The sequence below is a fragment of the Simochromis diagramma genome, unplaced genomic scaffold (assembly GCF_900408965.1).
Source record: "Simochromis diagramma unplaced genomic scaffold, fSimDia1.1 OVJJ01000426.1, whole genome shotgun sequence".
NCBI lineage: Eukaryota > Metazoa > Chordata > Actinopteri > Cichliformes > Cichlidae > Simochromis > Simochromis diagramma.
In genome coordinates this window covers 2,522,385-2,544,968 of record NW_024387170.1, presented here as the reverse complement: position 1 = coordinate 2,544,968, position 22,584 = coordinate 2,522,385, and the positions used below count along the sequence as shown (strand labels likewise).

The 22,584-nt window shown below is 41.3% G+C and overlaps 1 protein-coding gene across 3 annotated transcripts in view; it reads right to left on the bottom strand.

Moving 5' to 3' along the window:
• Nucleotides 1-22,363, bottom strand: part of syne3 (spectrin repeat containing, nuclear envelope family member 3) — a 57,028-nt gene extending 34,665 nt beyond the window's left edge. For 2 of the 3 annotated variants that reach the window (XM_040049136.1, XM_040049138.1), the window contains exons 1-6: nucleotides 22,230-22,363; nucleotides 15,206-15,363; nucleotides 10,934-11,106; nucleotides 4,839-5,148; nucleotides 3,363-3,518; nucleotides 2,692-3,051 (exon numbers count right to left, since the gene is read on the bottom strand). In XM_040049136.1, the coding sequence (XP_039905070.1) occupies nucleotides 2,692-3,051; nucleotides 3,363-3,518; nucleotides 4,839-5,148; nucleotides 10,934-11,106; nucleotides 15,206-15,349 (1,143 nt within the window). In that variant the 5' untranslated portion in view covers nucleotides 15,350-15,363; nucleotides 22,230-22,363. Of the gene's footprint in view, nucleotides 1-2,691; nucleotides 3,052-3,362; nucleotides 3,519-4,838; nucleotides 5,149-10,933; nucleotides 11,107-15,205; nucleotides 15,364-15,478; nucleotides 15,580-22,229 lie in introns of those variants that run through there. The other variant, XM_040049137.1, reaches the window with a different exon arrangement.
• Between the last annotated feature and the right edge of the window lie 221 nt (nucleotides 22,364-22,584).

Genomic DNA, 22,584 nt, shown 5'->3' with positions numbered 1-22,584 from the left:
GTTGAATATTTCCTAATACAAATAACTACATGCAGTATTCTACCATATGCAAACTTATATCACTAAAAGATTATACTGACTACTAAATACAATTTTCCATTAACACACAGGAATGGACTCCAAGGCTGCAAACTAAGAAAAATTCCACTTCTGCAGAAGAGACACTTTCAAAACAGACTGAAGTATGCTTAGAACAACCTGGAGAAAGATTATGCATACTGGAAGCATCCTTTGGTCAGATGAGACTAAACTAGAACTCTCTCTGGACAATGAGGCACTGTTTACGTTTGGATAAAGAAAGAAGAGGGATACAACCCAAACAACACTTTAATACTCCCTCCACAGTGGAAGGAGTGTTATGCTGAGGGGATGCAGCATACATAATACCTCCATAATAAAGTCCAAGGCTCATGCCAGAAGACCATCAACTCTGGAGCAGCGTGAGAGATTTGCTAAAAAAGAACGGGCTGAGTTTGCTCAGGAAGCATGTGTGACAGTTGCTGAAAAACACACAAAAAAATTACTCCAGGACGTTAATCAAAGCTCTTCTTTGTTGCTGTGTTTGGGATCACAGTCATGCTCAACAATAAAGTCCTGCCAATTAGACACTATTCAGATGCCATGGTTGATGAAGATCTTGTGGTACTTTTTTGCATTTATAATTTCATCAATTTTACAAAGATGTCCAACTAACATCACAATTGCCAGTCTTGGTAGCCAGGGATCAAGTCCACCAAGGTCTCCACTCCTGGCCGCCGTCCAACACACAATGCACCCTATCCCTATGGCGCCTGCAGGTGGTGGGCCAGCAGGAGGATGGGCCCATGTCCCCTTTTCGTGCTCTGCCCGGCCGGGCCCCTTGGACTAAGGGCCGGCTACCAGACGCTCACCCTTGGGTACCATCTCTGGGCCTGGCTCCAGGGCGGGGCCCCGGTAACCCTATCCTGGGCTGGATGAATTGTTCCCTCGATGGTTTTCTCATAAGGGTCTTCTGAATCGCTGTTTGTCTGGTCCCTCACCCAGGACCAATTTGCCATGGGAGACCATACCAGGGGGCAGAAGCCCCTGGACAACATGGCTCCTGGGATCCCTGTGACACACAAACCCCTCCACCACGATAAGGTAGCGATTCGTGGAGGGGCAAATCTGAGGTCGTGGTTCTCAGCCGGAAAAGGGTGGAGTACCCACTCTGGGTCGGGGGCTAGTTCATGCCCCAAATGGAGGAGTTTAAGTATCTTGGGGTCTGTTACCATGGATTTCCAATGCAGTTTTCATATAATTTGGCATACCTCCCAACCTTAAGAAAAAAAACCCTGATAAGATTGCTTCAAGGTGAGACGATTATACAGATGAATACACCAGATCGTCTGGCATTCCAGACACACCTAACAGAAGCCACTCCACAGGTACAGAGCTCGTCTGCAAAAAATAAATCTGGCTACGTCTCTAGGAACGCAGATAGAACTAATAATGTGACTGACACACCTCTCTGAGGAATCCGGTGTCTCAAACAAACATACCAGACAGTGGAGAATACCTCGAAATGGCAAGAAATTAAGTGAAAAGAGAAACTTGTCTATAAAATAAAATTTGCAATGTACTGTTTGGAAACCTGATGTTTGTGCCCAAAAAAACCCAAAAAACTATCAGACTAACTATCATGACACTTTGGGAGTAAAGGCACATTCAAACAAAGAACCAGTTAAACTCTGGTGTTACTTTCTTTTAACAAAATGTTGACAAATGGCAACTTTCAGCAAAGATATGATAATTAACTAAACTAAAAACTACAACTAGATGTCATTTAGTCTTTGGTTTAGTCTGCTTCTCGGAACAACCAGAAGCATCTGACCAGCTGAAGTTAAAGTTCTGTTCTTAGTTTACTTATTTAAAAGTTCAGAAAGGTGCTAATCCATTTAGTGCCTTAAAAACGCCTATTGCCTTAATTGCCTTTTGCAATAATAAAGCCTGGATAAAACGCAGACATGAATTGTTTTCTTGAGGTTAAGAGGTAAGAGAATGAACAGGTTAACAGAAATAGTAACTCCAGTATAAAGCAGAGCTGGAGTGCATCTGAGATTCTTTCTGGAAAAGCAGCTGAACAGTCAAAGGGACTACAACAACAGCAACCTGGAATGTTAAAACACAAGTCGCTAGGGAGGGGCTAAGTTACAGCTAGTTGGTAAGCAGTGACTGTCTGTTTCAGAATGATACTGTTCTCTCAGACAGGTACAACAAAATAAAAACAAAAACAGTCTGAAGTGATTCATCAGATATACTTGGATGGCTGTTAAAGTACCCTCTGACCTACTCAAAGTCTGGGATACAAAGCAAAAGCTAACAATGAGGCAGCTAACCATAAACATGGCAATTATAACTCAATATGTATGTAACAAACACATTTTTCATTTTTTATGACCCAATGTGTAGGTTTGTACACTGCTCTGTGCAACATCTGTTACCCTCAATCATACACTGGCCACTTAAACTGGAACCTAAACTGAGCTTTCTTTTATTGTTTACATCAGGACATCCCAGACAGTATACAAATCGATCATCAGCACATTAAAAGAACCACAGTAACTTGGTTACAGAAACGGCAGGAAAAGGAGAGGTAGGACTTTCCTGTATTTATCTACATCTCCACTACCCTTTACACTATAACACTGCTGATATGGTTAATAACCCTACCGTGTATTTTGTCCACTGGCCAACCATTTGCTCTTCAGTGTGGTCAATGCGATCCCTGCAGTCCTGGGTCTCCTCCAGTTCCTGGTCCAGCCCTTTGAACAGCTCTCTGAGGCGGCCGATATCGTCTCCCAGCCGCTGGCACCGGGTCATGTACTGACTGTGAGTATCCAGGCTGGAGCGGAGGCCTTCATCTGCCTTGCAAAGACCCTCCCTCAGTCGCTGCCAGCCCAGCCTCAGTTCCTCTGCCTCTTCAACCACTTGTTCCACTCCCGCAGGAGAGGTGTTGGGCCTGAGGCTTTCCACCATACCTTCAATATCCAGCAGGGCCTTCTCCTCACAGGCCACACTGTCATCCAGAGCCTGAAAAAGGTAAGAGACAAAACATTGCATGATGGCTGGTGCAAAGATATACGACAACCTACCAAGGTAACTCAAATTTTCAGACCTCACATTCAAAAATGTGCACCTCTTGACCTTTTTCAGGCCAGAAGCTTTGAATCATTCTGTAAAAGCCTAATTTTACAGAGTGATTGAACCAGCAACCAGCTCTCATCTGGAACAACAATCTAAAATCTAATCTAAGTTACCTCTAATCTAAGGTAAACATAGCAGCAGAATTGCTCTAGACGTGCACAATCAGTTAGGAAATCAGTTCAGTTTCAGGGTCTCACTTTTAATGCTTTGAGCTTTTCCTCAGCTGTGTCATTCCTCCCCATCACTTCAGTCAGTTCCTTGGTTTTTGACAGCAGCCAGGACTGGAACCTCTGAACACAACCTTGGTATGTCTGGTGTTCCTCGCAGATCTTCTGAAGCAGTGAAAGACGTTCCTAGCACAGCGGGAGATATATCTCTTGGTAATTTTTAGCATTGCACTGTTCAAAACAAACGAACATCTTTCAGAACACATCTTAAACCACATTTGGATGTCTGAGTGAGAAACCTGAATATGAATTTGTATTCTTCTGCGAGACCTTCTGCTGAAATATAAAAGAGAAGAAAAATACTAACAAGCGCTTCCAAGTAAGAGAGGCTTCCAGGGAATATAATCTCATTAGAAAAACAAATAAAAAAAAACACTTTTATTTAAATCAGACGTTTCCCATTTGTAGTTAAAAATACAGCACTGCAAGCAGACTGATCTGTTCAGCTTATAAAAGCAGTGTGTGGGAAAATGCGACTGACATGTTAAAGAGCTATTTGAAAAGGGAAAGAGGAAGAACACTGTGTGACTCAGGGAACAGCACAACAGCCTGCATGTGTTTGCTCTTACTGACTAATCCAACGTTGTCTTCACTAGTAAGGTAAATTATTCAGTCAGTAAACTTGCAGTCCCTGGATCAGATTACAGGTGCACAGAATAAATATCACCACATATCTTCATTGACATATTCATCCAGACTGCACCCTTCACACAGTCATGTCCCTGGAGAATATTTCAAATGTTTGACCAACTATTTGACCCACCAGTAGTCTGTGTGTAGGTGTCTTCATTTCAGCTCAGTACGACTACATCTGTAGGTGTTTCTCAAGCTCCATGCTTCCTGATGCAGAGGAACTGGACTGCACTGGAGGCTTTACTTTTACGTCCACCAATCAACCACAACATTAAAACAATTGTTTAACATAGTGTAGGCATGCTACTAAATCAGCTCTGTCCATCAGTCCACACCCACTCCTCAGTCTGTGCTTTGAAGATAATGACAATTATTATGACTCTGGGGTGTTGATTCATTTAAACTAACACAATCATCCTCCTGTAACCAAGTTTCTATAAGGCAGAATAAATCGATTTTTTGGTCAATTATTAATTCATGTAGTGACAGACACCTAATGTTTAATAATCCACATTTCATTTGTTTACTCTTTTGTGCAGTTGTGGATACTACACGGTTCTTTCTGTGTTTTTAAAAAAAAATGTAAAGGATTTTTTGCAGATTTTTGCTTTGTTTTTGTTGGTTTGGGAGCTGACGCTCAGTAAGGCTACGACTCTGCTTCCTGGTCCCAACTAACAGTCAAGAAAGGAAATGGTTTTAAAAAAGAAAAGAAAAAATAGACTCAACGACAAACTGCACTGTGACTTCTGACCTTTGCCTACAGAGCGGCCACCTTACACTTTTCATAAGAACCAGGTCAAATAAGTGCCTCACCTCAGCTCTGTCTCTGACATGATTGTACGCTTCCTGCAGTCTCTCCTGGGCCTGAGGATCCACACTGGGGTCCTGGGTTCTGTTGTGCAGTGCAGCTGCCTCATCCAGCAGCCTCTCCAGTAGCACCGCCTGGCCTTTGATATCACTCACCACCACCCTCTGCTGATCGACCTGCCAAAGCTTCTCTTTCGCTCCCAGCTGCGCTTCTAGCTCGACATCATGGCTTCGTTGCTGCTTTGTCAACCACAGCTCAAACTCTTTGTAGGCCTCCAGGTACTCACTCCAGTGCAGCCACACCCACTCTATGCGACTGTTTTTAAGGTAAAAACAAGAAAGAGACAATTTGTGTCAGGTCCATTGTTTCAGTAAGTCCTATTTAATACGTTTTTAATTAAAAGTGATAGGTCTAACAAAGCACATTTGTTTCTACAACTAGACATAGGCTGCTGTCAAAGTTTGTTGCCTTTAAAAAGACATTTTTAGCTTTCTGAAACTGGATTTTATTTACCTTCTCGCTTATTTGCTACATTTATTTATTTGTTCGCTGGTTATTTCAGGAAACCATCTGAGGGCCATACATGAATTTCAACCAGCACGTGTTATCCTCCCCCTCCATCACATACCCCAACATTGTAAGTCAATAAAGGGTTCCTAATCCAGCCATGAGGGCATTTATGCATATCAAGGGGCTTTTGGCTGCATATGAACAATCACAAACCATGAAGGTCTAACAATTAAACTGAAAATACAGAGGTTTAACACATACATGCTAGACATCTGCATTGTTTTAACACAGCTTCAAGCAGCAGTGTGTGACAAGTGCTGTACATTATGTTCAACTACGACATAACTGCAGAATTCTTTACTTGTTTAAGAAAAAATCTCCGAAGGCAAACTCAGGATGCTTGTAAGAATCAGGAGTTGTCTTCATGATGTGAATATACAGGGTGGGCCATTTATATGGATACACCATAATAAAATGGGAACAGTTGGTGATATTAAAGTCCTGTTTGTGGCACATTACTATATGTGAGGGGGCAAACTCCTCAAGATGGGTTGTGACCATGGTGGCCATTTAGAAGTCGGCCATCTTCGATACAACTTTTGTTTTTTTCAATAGGAAGAGGGTCATGTGGCACATCAAACTTATTGGTAATGTCACAAGAAAAACAATGGTGTGCTTGGTTTCAACGTAACTTTACAGGGAGTGCAGAATTATTAGGCAAATGAGTATTTTGTCCACTTCATCCTCTTCATGCACGTTGTCTTACTCCAAGCTGTATAGGCTTGAAAGCCTACTACCAATTAAGCATATTAGGTGATGTGCATCTCTGTAATGAGAAGGGGTGTGGTCTAATGACATCAACACCCTATATCAGGTGTGCATAATTATTAGGCAACGTCCTTTCCTTTGGCAAAATGGGTCAAAAGAAGGACTTGACAGGCTCAGAAAAGTCAAAAATAGTGAGATATCTTGCAGAGGGATGCAGCAGTCTCAAAATTGCAAAGCTTCTGAAGCGTGATCATCGAACAATCAAGCGTTTCATTCAAAATAGTCAACAGGGTCGCAAGAAGCGTGTGGAAAAACCAAGGCGCAAAATAACTGCCCATGAACTGAGAAAAGTCAAGCGTGCAGCTGCCAAGATGCCACTTGCCACCAGTTTGGCCATATTTCAGAGCTGCAACATCACTGGAGTGCCCAAAAGCACAAGGTGTGCAATACTCAGAGACATGGCCAAGGTAAGAAAGGCTGAAAGGCGACCACCACTGAACAAGACACACAAGCTGAAACGTCAAGACTGGGCCAAGAAATATCTCAAGACTGATTTTTCTAAGGTTTTATGGACTGATGAAATGAGAGTGAGTCTTGATGGGCCAGATGGATGGGCCCGTGGCTGGATTGGTAAAGGGCAGAGAGCTCCAGTCCGACTCAGACGCCAGCAAGGTGGAGGTGGAGTGCTGGTGTGGGCTGGTGTCATCAAAGATGAGCTTGTGGGGCCTTTTCGGGTTGAGGATGGAGTCAAGCTCAACTCCCAGTCCTACTGCCAGTTTCTGGAAGACACCTTCTTCAAGCAGTGGTACAGGAAGAAGTCTGCATCCTTCAAGAAAAACATGATTTTCATGCAGGACAATGCTCCATCACACGCGTCCAAGTACTCCACAGCGTGGCTGGCAAGAAAGGGTATAAAAGAAGAAAAACTAATGACATGGCCTCCTTGTTCACCTGATCTGAACCCCATTGAGAACCTGTGGTCCATCATCAAATGTGAGATTTACAAGGAGGGAAAACAGTACACCTCTCTGAACAGTGTCTGGGAGGCTGTGGTTGCTGCTGCACGCAATGTTGATGGTGAACAGATCAAAACACTGACAGAATCCATGGATGGCAGGCTTTTGAGTGTCCTTGCAAAGAAAGGTGGCTATATTGGTCGCTGATTTGTTTTTTGTTTTGAATGTCAGAAATGTATATTTGTGAATGTGGAGATGTTATATTGGTTTCACTGGTAAAAACAAATAATTGAAATGGGTATATATTTGTTTTTTGTTAAGTTGCCTAATAATTATGCACAGTAATAGTCACCTGCACACACAGATATCCCCCTAAAATAGCTAAAACTATAAACAAACTAAAAACTACTTCCAAAAACATTCAGCTTTGATATTAATGAGTTTTTTGGGTTCATTGAGAACATGGTTGTTGTTCAATAATAAAATTATTCCTCAAAAATACAACTTGCCTAATAATTCTGCACTCCCTGTATTCTTTCATGAGTTATTTACAAGTTTCTGACCACTTATAAAATGTGTTCAATGTGCTGCCCATTGTGTTGGATTGTCAATGCAACCCTCTTCTCCCACTCTTCACACACTGATAGCAACACCGCAGGAGAAATGCCAGCACAGGCGTCCAGTATCCGTAGTTTCAGGTGCTGCACATCTCGTATCTTCACACCATAGACAGTTGCCTTCAGATGACCCCAAAGATAAAAGTCTAAGGGGGTCAGATCGGGAGACCTTGGGGGCCATTCAACTGGCCCACGACGACCAATCCATTTTCCAGGAAACTGTTCATCTAGGAATGCTCGGACCTGGCACCCATAATGTGGTGGTGCACCATCTTGCTGGAAAAACTCAGGGAACGTGCCAGCTTCAGTGCATAAAGAGGGAAACACATCATCATGTAGCAATTTCAAATATCCAGTGGCCTTGAGGTTTCCATTGATAAAGAATGGACCCACTATCGTTGTACCCCATATACCACACCAAACCATCACTTTTGTTGGTCCAACAGTCTTGGAGGGATCCATCCAATGTGAGTTAGTGTCAGACCAATAGCGGTGGTTTTGTTTGTTAACTTCACCATTCACATAAAAGTTTGCCTCATCACTGAACAAAATCTTCTGCGTGAACTGAGGGTCCTGTTCCAACTTTTGTTTTGCCCATTCTGCAAATTCTGTGCGCCGATCGGGGTCATCCTCGTTGAGATGCTGCAGTAGCTGGAGTTTGTAAGGGTGCCATTTGTGAGTAGCTAATATCCGCTGAAGGGATGTTCGACTAATGCCACTCTCCAGTGACATACGGCGAGTGCTACGCTGTGGGCTCTTGCTGAATGAAGCTAGGACAGCCACTGATGTTTCTTCATTAGTGACAGTTTTCTTGCGTCCAAATCCAACACTGAACCAGTTTCACGAAACTTAGCAATCAGTTTGCTAACTGTAGCATGGGAGATGGGTGGTCTCGTAGGGTGTCTTGCATTGAAATCTGCTACAATGACCCGGTTACTGCGTTCACCAGATATCAACACAATTTCGATCCACTCCTCACGTGTTAACCTCTGCGACATGTCAATGGCTGTGAACGAAGAAAAACTTGTAAATAATGTCCAGCTGCTGTATTTGACAGGGAGAGAAAAGAAAGAGATAACTTTCCATCAGAGATGGAGAAAGATAAGAAAGACAGGACAGGAAGGAGAGGTTAGATTTAAAGGTAAGGACTGCTCAGTGGGGTTTGATAAAGTGGAAATTTAAAGCTTACATGCAAGTCCTTATGTTTTCAAATCAGAGGTCTGTGCACCTAACATGTTTTTTCATATTATGAAACATGTTGTAAATTAAACGTTAGAGGTAGACTAACTGTGGTATTTAAAGACTACATGAAAATATTCTTTAGGTTAGTTTGTTCTTGAATTTAAATGCATCACAGTACACCAGTGTGTGACTGATACACAGTGGCTGTGGCCATGGTCAGAGTTAGGTTACATCGAGTGTAGCAGAGATTAATGTAAATTTAAGCTGATGATGCTGAGATTCATTGACTGAATTCCACCTTCATACCAACTACATACCATCTAGAAAAATACAGTATACTGTCAATGAAAAGGATGGAAATCAGCGAGGACAACTCATGAAATGTCTGCTTACATCTTTCTGAATTTAGTTGTGCAAATCCACAAGGAGCAGTGTGTGACAGCAGTAGCCCAGATCAGCTGATCACAGCCTGTAGACCAAGAAACTCTAACAGAGCTCTCAATAAAAATTATTGTGAGTTGTGATTCTTCCCCACACTATGCTACTACAACTGATTTTAGGGTTCCCTCACCAGCTGAATCCCACTTCAACTCCTGACTGTGCTCATTTTCCTGTTTAGAGGCAGTCACACTAATGTAGGCATAAGAAAATCAAGTTTAAAAATGTTGCTTCTTCTTCTTCTTTCTGATTCAAGCTGAGTACTATTAGAATTAAAAATTATATTAAAGTTTGTATTCCCATTTTCTAATATTATTTTATTATTGCATTAATATAGCACACGGCTCAGTTAGCTTTGCACAGAAAGCTGGTAGAAACTTTCTTTAAGTACATTTCAAAGCCTGTACTTCTTTTTTACTTTTACTTGAGTAAATAAGTTTAAGTACTGGTTCAACTGTTAACACTAGTATCTGTAGGGCTGCACGATTTTGCATAAAATGAGAATCACGATTTTTTTGCTTAGAATTGAGATCACGATTCTCTCACGATTTTCTTTTCCAGTATAAATATTTATTGCACTTATTAACTGCACATCAACTTCGTAACAGTTGAGACTGAACATAAAAACAATAAATAAACATAAAAACAACAAATGTCTCACATTTTGTTGTTGCTACAAAATGTTGTACTGCTTGAAATTCCGTCTCCACCGTTGCTCGACGCTGCGTGTATAGAGCAGGTAGTGCAACAATAGAAAAATAGTTGCGGGACGGCACTGTGTAGCGTTTGTCTAGGGTGTTGATCATTTTCCTAAATCCCTCGTTTTGCACAGTGTTGATGGGAGCCATATCTTTGGTCAGGTGATAAGTGATAGCCTCCGTGATTTCTTTGTGCCTGCGGGAGTTCGACGTGTTAGGGAAGCGCTGTATAAGGTTCCCGTTATTGATGTTTGGGTGGTTGACCGGGACGGATTTTCTCCTGTCACTTTCTCGTCATCCCTGACGTGCTCTCCGTTGTTTTTTCCCTGCCAATTTTAGCAGCCAGCTTCTGTATCACGTGGTATAAGGCTCCGCCCTTGTCATTTGTTGAGCAGGAAGCGTGAGCGCTTGTTTTCATGCAGAGTACGCCCCGGATCAAAATGCGGTACAATCGTCGTCGTCTTTTTTCTTTAAATCGTTGTCATTTGGAAATGAGATCGCACATAAGTATGAATTGAGATTGCGATTTTCTAACGATTAATTGTGCAGCTCTAAGTATCTGTACTTCTACTTAAGTAGAAGAGGCGTACTTTCACCTCCTCTGCTAATAATAGATTGAATGCCACGTTGAGGCCGTCATTTTTTGTATCTACTACCATCCAGAATTTTCTGAGAAATGTCAGGATTATGAGATTTTTTCAAGCTACACAAAAACATCACTGTGTGTTGTAACAGGAAGTGATACTCTAACGCAGAGAGAGGCAACACCAAGTAAGAGCCTTTTTCTCTAGTTTAGACCCACTAACCTGAGCTTACACGGTAAGGCCATTCAAAAACAGAACATGAAGTCAAGGCTGCCCTCAGGCCAAACCAACCAGTAATGCTACACATTACCACACATCCTGCACTCCTGAACAGTGTAGATGACCACCTGTGACAGTGGGTGATGTAGGTGCAGGTCTCTTCCCAGAGGCCTTTCAGGTCTTTGAGCTGAGTATGGGTGTGGTTCCTGAGCTCTTCATTTCCATTCTGCAGAAGCTGCTCAGCAGCCACCAGCACCATGTCCATCTTCACACGGCCTTCTTCCTCTGACTGGCGGATCTTCTGTTGTCGAGAAAGGTGGAATTGAGAGAGAGAGAGAGAGAGAATGAACTGTGGATAAATCTAATTTTAACAAAATTGCCTGAGCTAAATAAAACATGAAGTGAAGTATGTTCATATGTAATGGAATTTGTTAAGTATAACATGAAAACAAAATAGATTTTAATGTTTAAACTTTTTTTGAATCATGTACAAACCCAAATCAGAAAAAGTTGGGCCAGTATGGAAAACACAAATAAAAAAAGAAAGTAGTGATTTCTAAATTTACTTTGACTTCTATTTCATTGCAGACAATATGAACACAAAATATTTAAGGTTTTGTCTGGACACCTTCATTTCATTTGTAAACATACATAATTTTCTGTAATTCAGACCTGCAACATACTCCAAAAAGTGTTGGGGCAGGAGCAATTTAGGGCTAGTAATCAGGTAAATTGGTTAAATATGTTACGTTAGACTCTTTTTCTCCAATTGATCTTTCTGAGTTAACTTCAATAATTACTTCCTCTAAACCATCAACGTGTCTTTTAGACCCCATTCCTACAAAACTGCTCAAAGAAGTCCTGCCATTAATTAATGCTTCGATCTTAAATATGATCAACCTATCTCTAATAATCAGCTATGTACCACAGGCCTTCAAGCTGTCTGTAGTTAAACCTTTACTCAAAAAGCATCTTTAGACCCAGCATTCTTAGCTAATTACAGGCCAATCTCCAACCTTCCTTTCATATCAAACATCCTTGAAAGAGTAGTTGTCAAACAGCTAACAGATCATCTGCAGAGGAATGGTTTATTTGAAGAGTTTCAGTCAGGTTTCAGAGCTCATCACAGCACAGAAACAGCTTTAGTGAAGGTTACAAATGATCTTCTTATGGCCTCTGACAGTGGACTCATCTCTGTGCTTGTCCTGCTAGACCTTAGTGCAGCATTCGATACTGTCGACCATAATATCCTATTAGAGCGATTAGAACATGCTGTAGGTATTACAGGTACTGCACTGCAGTGGTTTGTATCATATCTATCTAATAGACTCCAGTTTGTACATGTAAATGGAGAGTCCTCTTCACACACTGAGGTTAATTATGGAGCTCCACAGGGTTCAGTGCTAGGACCAATTCTGTTTACATTATACATGCTTCCCTTAGGCAGCATCATTAGAAGACATAGCATACATTTACACTGCTATGCAGATGACACCCAGCTCTATCTGTCCATGAAGCCAGATAACACACACCAATGAGTTAAACTGCAGGAATGTCTTAAAGACATAAAGACCTGGATGGCCGCCAACTTTCTGCTTCTTAATTCAGATCAAACTGAGGTTATTGTACTCGGCCCTGAAAATCTGAGAAATATGGTATCTAACCAGATTTTTACTCTGGATGGCATTACCTTGGCCTCCAGTAACGCTGTGAGGAACCTTGGAGTCATTTTTGACCAGGACATGTCCTTCAATGCACATATTAAACAAATATGTAAGACTGCGTTCTTCCATTTGTGCAACATCTCTAAAATTAGAAATATCCTGTCTCAGAGTGACGCTGAAAAACTAGTTCATGCATTTATTACTTCCAGGCTGGACTACTGTAATTCATTACTACCAGGAAGTCCTAAAAACTCACTGAAAAGCCTTCAGCTAATCCAAAATGCTGCAGCAAGAGTCCTGACAGGGACTAGAAAAGAGAGAGCAGACTTCTCCTGTATTGGCTTCCCTTCATTGGCTTCCTGTTAAATCCAGAATTCAAAATCCTGCTCCTCACATACAAGGTCTTAAATAATCAGGCCCCATCTTATCTTAATGACCTTGTAGTACCATATCACCCTATTAGAGCACTTCGCTCTCGCTCTGCAGGCCTACTTGTTGTTCCTAGAGTATTTAAAAGTAGAATGGGAGGCAGAGCCTTCAGTTTTCAGGCCCCTCTTCTGTGGAACCAGCTTCCAGTTTGGATTCAGGAGACAGAAACTATCTCTACTTTCAAGATTAGGCTTCAAACTTTCCTTTTTGCTAAAGCATATAGTTAGGGCTGGACCAGGTGACCCTGAATCCTCCCTTAGTTATGCTGCAATAGACGTAGGCTGCCGGGGGATTCCCATGATGCATTGAGTTTTTCCTTTCCAGTCACCTTTCTCACTCACTATGTATTAACAGACCTCTCTGCATTGAATCATATCTGTTATTAACCTCTGTCTCTCTTCCACAGCATGTCTTTTATCCTGTCTTCCTTCTCTCACCCCAACCAGTCGCAGCAGATGGCCCCGCCCCTCCCTGAGCCTGGTTCTGCCAGAGGTTTCTTCCTGTTAAAAGGGAGTTTTTCCTTTCCACTGTCGCCAAAGTGCTGCTCATAGGAGGTCATATGATTGTTGGGTTTTTCTCTGTATCTATGAAGCACCTTGAGGTGACTTTTGTTGTGATTTGGCGCTATATAAATAAAATTGAATTGAATTGAATTGAAATAAGGATGTGATGTCAACAGATGATTGTAATTACGATTTGGTACAAAAGCAGCATCCAAGAAAGGTCTATTCCTTTAGGAGCAATGATGTGCCGAGGATCGCCAGTCTGCCAACAAATAGGTAAAGGAATTATTAAAATGTTTAAAAACAATGTTCCTCAAAGAAAGATTGTGTATAACATTCTTAAAGGATTCAAGGAATCTGAAGGAATTTCAGTGCGTAAAGGATAAGGGCGCAAGCCCAATATGAACAACCGTGATCTCTGATCCCTCAGGCGGCACTGCATCAAGAATCGTCATTCATCTATAAACGATATTACCACATGGGCACAGGACTACTTTGGCAAAGCTTTGTCAAGTACCACAATACAAGACTTGTTTGCAGAAAGAATGGGACAAAATTACACCTGAAAGACTTCATCACTTGGTGTCTTTAGTCCCTAAACGTCTTTTAAGTGTTATTGTAACTGGTAAATGCTTTACTGTTCGAACCTTTTTTGTGTTGCAAGAACCAAAATTTTAATACATGTTAATTTTGAAAACAAACAAACAAACAAACAAACAAACAAACAAACCCCATAAAATCCATGAGGAACACGTTAAATAATGCGCTGTTGTATTGTTTTCAATGTAATACAGGTAAAAGATAATTTAACAAAGTACTGTTTTCAGTTTGATTTTAATTTAACACACCGTCCCAACTTTCTGTGATTTGGGGTATGTTGGGGTATGTTTTTTTTGTTTTGTTTTTTAAGTCACAGAGTGTATGATAAGGTGTGGTTGGACATCCGGTGATTAGATATCGCAGGTATTGAAAGTTATGTGAAAAAGAGATATGGGGTTTTACCTTTTTCTTCTGCAACACGAGCAGTTCAGAATAGTCCAGCAGAGACGCCATAGGACATTGACAGCTGCCCAAATTGTGAACTTGCAAAACTGTTTTGTATTTTTTGGCTTTTTCTCTGCTCATTTTTGCCGTGTTAGATTATAGATTAGGGAGGATTTAGATAAGTGCATCTTCAGATCTGATTGTGCTTATCCTCACCTCCAACCTTTCTCCTCACAAAAATTAGAACAAGGTCGGCATTAGTAGGTTAATTAGACAAGTATTTTGTTTCTGTCTAAATTGTGGCATTCCCTTTTAGCCCTTTGTGAAACAATATTTGGTGACCTGTAATTTTTTATTTACTCATCTGAGAAAACAACACCATCTTTGATTATTTTGAAAGTTCAACTAACCGATGTGTATGTGTACTTTATTAATCCCCGTAGGAAAATTACTCCTCTGCATTTAATCCATTCACTCAGTGAAGCAGTGGGAAGCCAAAAATCCAGTGCCCGGGGAGCAGTGTGTAGGGACGGTACTTTGCTCGGGGGTACGTCAGGGTAGCCGTTCGGTGGATTTGAACCCCCAACCCTTCGGGGCAAACACTCTACCTACTGAGCTACCTCCTTCCCCTACCAGCCCTGGCCTGCCTCATGTTTTCCCGAATGGCTGGCATGATGTAATTCCAGCAGTCCTTGAGATCAAATAGCTGCTTTCCACCGGGTTATGTCTCCTCAAGTTAGACCCTGTCTGAAACTGGTCAGATGTATAACAACACAGCATGGGTCAGAAGGGAAGGGTCAAAATAATTTTACCAACCCACCTCTGTCTCCCTAAGTCTGGCCTCCAGAGCCTGACGGGGGCCCTGCGTGTTGTCATTGGCCTTCAGCCTCTCTTGGATGGCTTTCATCCAGGACTTGGCTGAATCCAGGTTGTCTGTGAACTCCTGCTGCTCCCGTAGAGTCATGACTAGTTCTGGGTCTGAAAAGAACAACAGCGGGCAGTTTTAGTAGACACTTTCTGCTGAAGAGGAACTTTACCAGCTGTAGGTTGGTGACTTTTTGAGAAACAACTTGAACAACACTTTGATATGAACAAGAGTAGAATCATTGCATATCCACTTCAGGTTCTTGTTACAATCAGTGACTCCGTACATATGGCTGTGCTCGTTTGCAGCAAAGCAGTGAGGAGTTTTTTCTGTAAAAAAAAAAATCATGGTTAGACTGAAGGTTTCTAAGGGGTTCTATATGGTCATTTTCAAAAACTTCACGCTTTGCCTCCAAGACATAACCTCCAGATAGCTAGATAGATAGATAGATAGATAGATAGATAGATAGATAGCTAGATAGCTAGATAGCTAATAGATAGATAGATAGATAGATAGATAGATAGATAGATAGATAGATAGATAGATAAAAAATTCCCCACTTTTTAGAAATTGCAATGTTTTAAAGTTCAACTGCATACAACTGTCAAAAACAAAAAAAAAAACCCTAAAACCTGTGACAATTCCCCACTCGCCCCTGTGGGCGGTTTATCCTTCAAGCTCGGGTCCTCTACCAGAGGCCTGGGAGCTTGAGGGTCCTGCGCAGTATCTTAGCTGTTCCCAGGACTGCGCTCTTCTGGACAGAGATCTCCGATGTTATTCCCGGGATCTGCTGGAGCCACTCGCCTAGCTTGGGAGTCACCGCACCTAGTGCTCCGATTACCACTGGGACCACTGTTACCTTCACCCTCCACATCCTCTCGAGCTCTTCTCTGAGCCCTTGGTATTTCTCCAGCTTCTCGTGTTCCTTCTTCCTGATATTGCCGTCATTCGGAACCGCTACATTGATCACTACGCCCGTCTTCTTCTGTTTGTCTAACACTACTATGTCCAGTTGGTTAGCCATCACCAGTTTGTCCGTCTGTATCTGGAAGTCCCACAGGATCTTAGCTCGGTCATTCTCCATCACCCTTGGGGGCATCTCCCATTTTGACCTCGGGACTTCCAGGTTATACTCGGCACAGATGTTCCTGTACACTATGCCGGCCACTTGGTTATGGCGTTCCATGTATGCCCTACCTGCTAGCATCTTGCACCCTGCTGTTATGTGCTGGATTGTCTCTGGGGCATCTTTACACAGCCTGCACCTGGGGTCTTGCCTGGTGTGATAGACCCCAGCCCCTCCCTCTCGATAGATAGCTCGATAGATAGCTCTATCACAGATGATGAATTTACTATTTAAAAAAAAGACAAGACTCAATCAGCAAAAGTCCTCTCTAAACCCTCTTGTGTACTGGTAGTGGTTCAGAGATGCTCCTGAGAAAATGGGGAGTAAGGATGGGAATTGATAAGAATTTGGCTTTTCTGATTCTGATAGTCATCACTTGTCAATTCAATTCCAAATTGTCATTTGGTTCTCCTTGGCTCCACTTTCAGAGTCACCACAGAGTTGAGCTAAGCAGCATCAAAGACATTACATTCGTGCAAATTAACTGCATGCTGTGTGGTCAAGTGTTTGTCATATTGGAGGCGTTCAGTCTTTGTTGTGATCAGTGTTGAAATTGCTACTGAAAAAAAGTAATAATTACACATATTACACAGAACACTTTTCTTAAATTACACCCAGGAGAAAGTAATCTGTTATACTGCTCATTATATTAATTATGCATTTCTGTCCTGGATGCAGTTTCCACTTTGCACAAAAAGACAACAGAATGATGGTAAAGTAAAAGTAATGTCCATGTCCATGCTGTAGACCAGCGGTCCCCAACCTTTTTTGCGCCACGGACCGGTTTATGCCCGACAATATTTTCACAGACCGGCCTTTAAGGTGTCGCGGATAAATACAACAAAATAAAACTAGTACCGGTACCGAAAAAAAGAAGATTTATTCATAACACACGTGAAAAGACTCAGGAAAACAGAGTTAACAATAAAAATGATAACAAAATAACGCTGAAAACTGATAAAAAACCCTGAAAACCAGACATTTCACACCTGAGCCTCAACTCTCACGGCCCAGTACCAAACGGCTCACGGACCGGTACCGGTCCGAGGCCCGGGGGTTGGGGACCGCTGCTGTAGACTATGGTAATATTTTCATCCTCCAGCACACAAACTGAAATCAGTTTATTGTAGCACAACAGCAAAAGATTAAATGGGATCGAAAGTTCAAGGAAGTGTAGCTCAGGTGGCAGAGCAGACCACCTACCAACCGGAAGGTTGGTTGTTTGATCTCTGTCTGTTCGTCTGTATGCCAAATATCCTTGGGCAAGATACTAACCCCATGTTACTCTCCGATGTATCCATCTGAGTATGAATGCATGTGAATGTTAGATAGAAAAAGCAAAGGAAGAAAGTGCTTGTGTGAATGAGGCAAGTTTTGTAAAGTGCTTTGAGTGTTCAGACTAGAAAAGCCAGTCCACCATGACTAACAAATCCCAAGGAATTGAACTAGCGGTTCTTGATTCACATTCATAATCTCTGAATTCGACTAAGAATTGGGATCAAAACCAAGATTTTTTGTGGGCTAACCTGAGAGACAAACCTGAGGACTCTGAGAGTTTAAGTACATGCTGTGGTAAAAGCAAAATACACCAAATAATAAGATGATCTAAAATTCTGTGCTAAACTTATATTAGAATTTATAAAGAACAGTGTCTATTTATTTTAGCATAAATGTAAAAGCTTCATTGCTGGTTCCACACTTTATTGTAGATCAATTACAAACAAAACCTGAACCTCTGCTCTGGGGTCCGTTCTTCGTACCTCGCTTACTACATCCAAGATCAAATGACACACCCAAGATCAAATCATCGCGCTAACCGTGAGCTCGCTAATCCGGTTCTCCGAACACACCTGCTGTTGACGATTAGTATAGCTGGATGAAGTAACGTGAGATCACTGGGTGGCTTAACAGGGGCTACGCATCGATAGCAGAAACATTGATCAGCAACCCTTTGATTGGTCGGCGAAAATGTCGAAGGAGCGCGCTCGGTATTTTTCGGCAGCAGAGGAAGAACTCTTGATTGAGGGATTTCAGGAGTTTCAGAGTTTAATTAAAACGCAAGGGAACACTGCAAAGGCTGCAAAAGCAAGGAGCGAGGGCTGGCAGAAAGTTGCTGACAAATTAAACTCGTAAGTAATTTAATAATAATAATAATAATAATAATGGATTGGATTGATATAGCGCTTTTCAAGGCACCCAAAGCGCTTTACAATGCCACTATTCAGTCACTCTCACATTCACACACTGGTGGAGGCAGCTACGGTTGTAGCCACAGCTGCCCTGGGGCAGACTGACAGAAGCCAGGCTGCCATATCGCGCCATCGGCCCCTCTGGCCAACACCAGTAGGCGGTAGGGTAGATTTATCATATCACACTATATTATCCAATATTATATTACATCATATTATATTATGTTATATTATATCCCCTTTCACATTAGAGCCACAACAGGACCCACTAGAACATGGGAACAAGTAAAAGTGAAATATAAGAATATTCTACAGAATGGTAATATTTATCACTTATATTGCTTTTAGTCTCTTGAAAAGAGACCCTGAAATAATCTGTTTGTTTGTTTATAACAGCAACCAAGAAAAGGGCAGAGCAAAAAAAGACAGGTGGTGGTCCTGCACCCCCTCGTCAACAAGTTGGTTAAGTAAATAATACCCTCACGGGAAAATCGATATCTCAATGAGCACACTGTCACGCTGAGCTAAAGGATCCTGTCTGTCCCGCAATATACGCTGAATTCTGAGAACTCTCCTTATCAATCTTGCACCTTCCGCAATGGGCTGGCTCGCGTATACGGACAGGACATGGCTGCGACAGGCTTCCCAAATCCACCTTCGCTTTTATAGCCGTGGTCTCTCATCTTGATTACACAAAGTAATTTGCAATTACTACTCTGAAATATGAATTACATCTGAAATAATCAAATACATGGAATAGAATGATTAATAGTACATTTCCCTTTTTTAGGAAATGACCTGTGTGTATCTGTATGGAATCAATAAAAGAATCAAGTACTGCATTATCTTTCGTTACATTGATAATATTTATTTATGGAAAAACAGTGGTAAAATATCGCTGTTGCTTTCGTATACATGAAGCGGACATACCTGAGTGGCCGCGATCTAATCCTGTTTACATAAAGTAAACCTGCTCCCGAGCAGGTTTACGCTTACGGCTCTGTTGCTATGACAGCAAGTCCCGGATGAGCTTCGGAGAACTGAACGATCCAAGATCACGCGAAATCGTCAACAATCAAATCCAGCTAACTTACTTAGCGAGGTACGAAGAACGGACCCCAGGACGATTAGAACTCCTGATGGCTCTGACATTCTCAGGCCACATTTTGCTGTTATCCCAACAGAAGGTTGGTAACGCCTAGGGTTAGGGCTGCAGCTACTGATTATTTTATTAATCGAGTAATCTATTGACTATTCAGTCAATGAATCAAGTAATCAGATATGAAATACTTCTGTCTTATTAATGACAAATGATAAACATTCAAAAGACAAAAAAAAAACAACTATTTAAAAAAAAAAATCATTTATTTTCATTTTCGAAATTGCAATGTTTTAAAGTTCAACTGCATACAACTGTCAAAAACAAAACAAAACACAAAAAAACTAAAAGCTGTGACTGTATTTACTTTCCATATTTAAATTTCATTTTTTTTAAATGCAAAAATATTTAAAGAATCTCAAATGTGCTCAAACGTCAAAGCCAAATAAAATAAGACAGCGGTCCCCAAGCCCCGCGAGAGTTGAGGCTCGGGTGTGAAATTTAGGGTTTTCAGAGTTTTTATCATTAACTTGGTTTCCATGGGCCTTTTCCCGTGTTGTAGTTGTGCGTCTTATTTTGAAAGAAATATTTACGTGTTACCATAGCGACCAGAGAGCATTAAGGGGCAGAGAAGAGGATGTTACTCTCAATGTTGTTGGCGCATTTCAGGAGGACGCTGCTAATAAAGTTACACAGTGAATTTGGGTTTATTATTATATTTACAAAATACCACAGTTTTTGTCTAGGTCGTGTCATTTTATTTTGTTGTACTTATCTGCGACACTTTACAGTGTACTTTACTTTCCATGAAAATATACATGCAATCTAAACTAAGACATCAAATATTTATTTCACCTCTATAACTTTGTCTCTCAGGTTTTCTGACATTAATTGGGGGGGGGGGGGGGGGGGGGGGGGTGTACTGACAGCGTATTATCTCCTGAATGGGGTAGATTTGGAGTGTGTGTATTCACATTTATCAAGCAAGTGAATAAGTAAGTTTGCCAGTTTGTTTTGATGCAGAATTTTTCTTCTGCTGAAAACAAAACGTTATGATGGTGTAGATGTTAAAAATTAATATTAACAATAATTCAGTGGGGAAAAAAAACCTGAGGTCAGGGGACTCAGAGTTTTACTTTCCCAAGTAGATTTTTTACTAAATAAGTAAAAGAAAAATCTTTTATGCGAACATGCTGAATTAACTTAGCAAATTCATAGCCTGCTTCATGTGACTGACTGCCAGGCCAAGTGAACCCAGATAAGAGAAGAATACTCTTATTATGACACTTTGTTATGATCTGGCACCTATCTGTCCATCATATATATGGAACACGTGGGTGATTTGCTCCAACTTCCACAAATGTAATAAGGCCAGCTCAGCACTACACACAAAGTCACTGTGACTTCAGAATGCAGAATGCGTTATAAGGAAAACACAAGTTACAGAATGACAATGTGAGTAACTGTGATGAAGTTCACTGCAGAAGCCAAAGCCCAAAAAAGAAAAAAAAAAAAACCCAAGGGAAAATAGAAAGGCAGCACAGGCCCCTCTCATGAGTGACTCACTTTTCCCCACCACAGCATTCCTTCTAACAAATATCTGCACACTCTACCTCAGACTATGGAGGCTTGCTAATACTTAGGACTTCATTTCCCGACTCAAGATAGGAAATTTTAAATCTTTGTTTATCCTTAGAAAAATTACCTTGCCAACACCCACGTGCTTTTCCCTTATTAAAAATTGTTTCATCTTCATTGCTAATGCCTTGTTTCATTAGGACTGGCGTTATATTTGACGACTAAATGTAGCTACTAGTATACTAGCTGGCATCCCCTTTTATTGCTATGCTTGTTGTCAGGTGAGTCAGCAACGCAGCGAGTTAAAAAGGAAATGCAGATGTTTTCGGGTTTGCTCACAACAAGCAACGTTGCCAAGTTCCAACGAAAACTTTTCACTTGCGTTGTAACAAATTCTTTCTCTCACACACACACACCGAGCAGCTGACACGTTTTTGCGCCCCCGCCGGAACCTTTGTTTTGGTTTGCTTGATTGTATCATGGCTGTAGTGACACCTCGCTTCCTTCCTCACAGCTCGTGCGGTCAACTCGCATTAACATTATTTCCAACTTTTACACGCATCTACAACTGAGGCGGTACAATTAAACAAATTATCTGTCATGCTAAGCCAGGTTCCAATGCTCATTTAGAATTCAAAGGCACATGTGAATATTCATACATAGTTCAACTTCCACACCTAACTACAGTCTCGTTTTTAACGACTTTTATGCTATGCTATGGTATGCTAAACTATCAGGCAAAATTCAAGGTCGGTGCCCCACTGGTTTACTGTTAAAAGCACATACATACATACACACAACTAAACCATGTGCGTTCATTTCAGTTCTACCTAACTCTTTCTTGCATAATATTTTAACAGAGAGCAACTCTAAGTACAGTACAGAGAGTTATCCGTGTTTGTAGCTAGAGCTAGTTCTGTGATTCGGCTATCTCCACGACGGTGCATTTACTATCATGTGGCATAAAAAAATACAATAAAAACTTACAGCTTTGAGTTCATCAAATGAGAGAAGCCACCGCCGCGATCGCTGTACTTCTATGTTGTGTACAGCAAAGTTACAAAAGGCAGGAAGTAACCCTGGCCTTCGGGGGCTGGAGTGTACGGCAAGCAAGGCAGCCTGCCTTGCTGCCTTCAAGGACACCATGTAAACTGCAAATGACCTGATGTTTCAAACTAACCCAGAAATGTGCTTCAGACGCAGATAAAAACAAACAAACAAAAAAAACAAGGAATTAAATACTGTTAAATAATATTGCTAATGTTTCTGAAAAGTGGGATGAAAAAAGAAGATTTTAGAGAAAAGAAATACAAAAACAAATGCAAAACTACACAGAGAAATA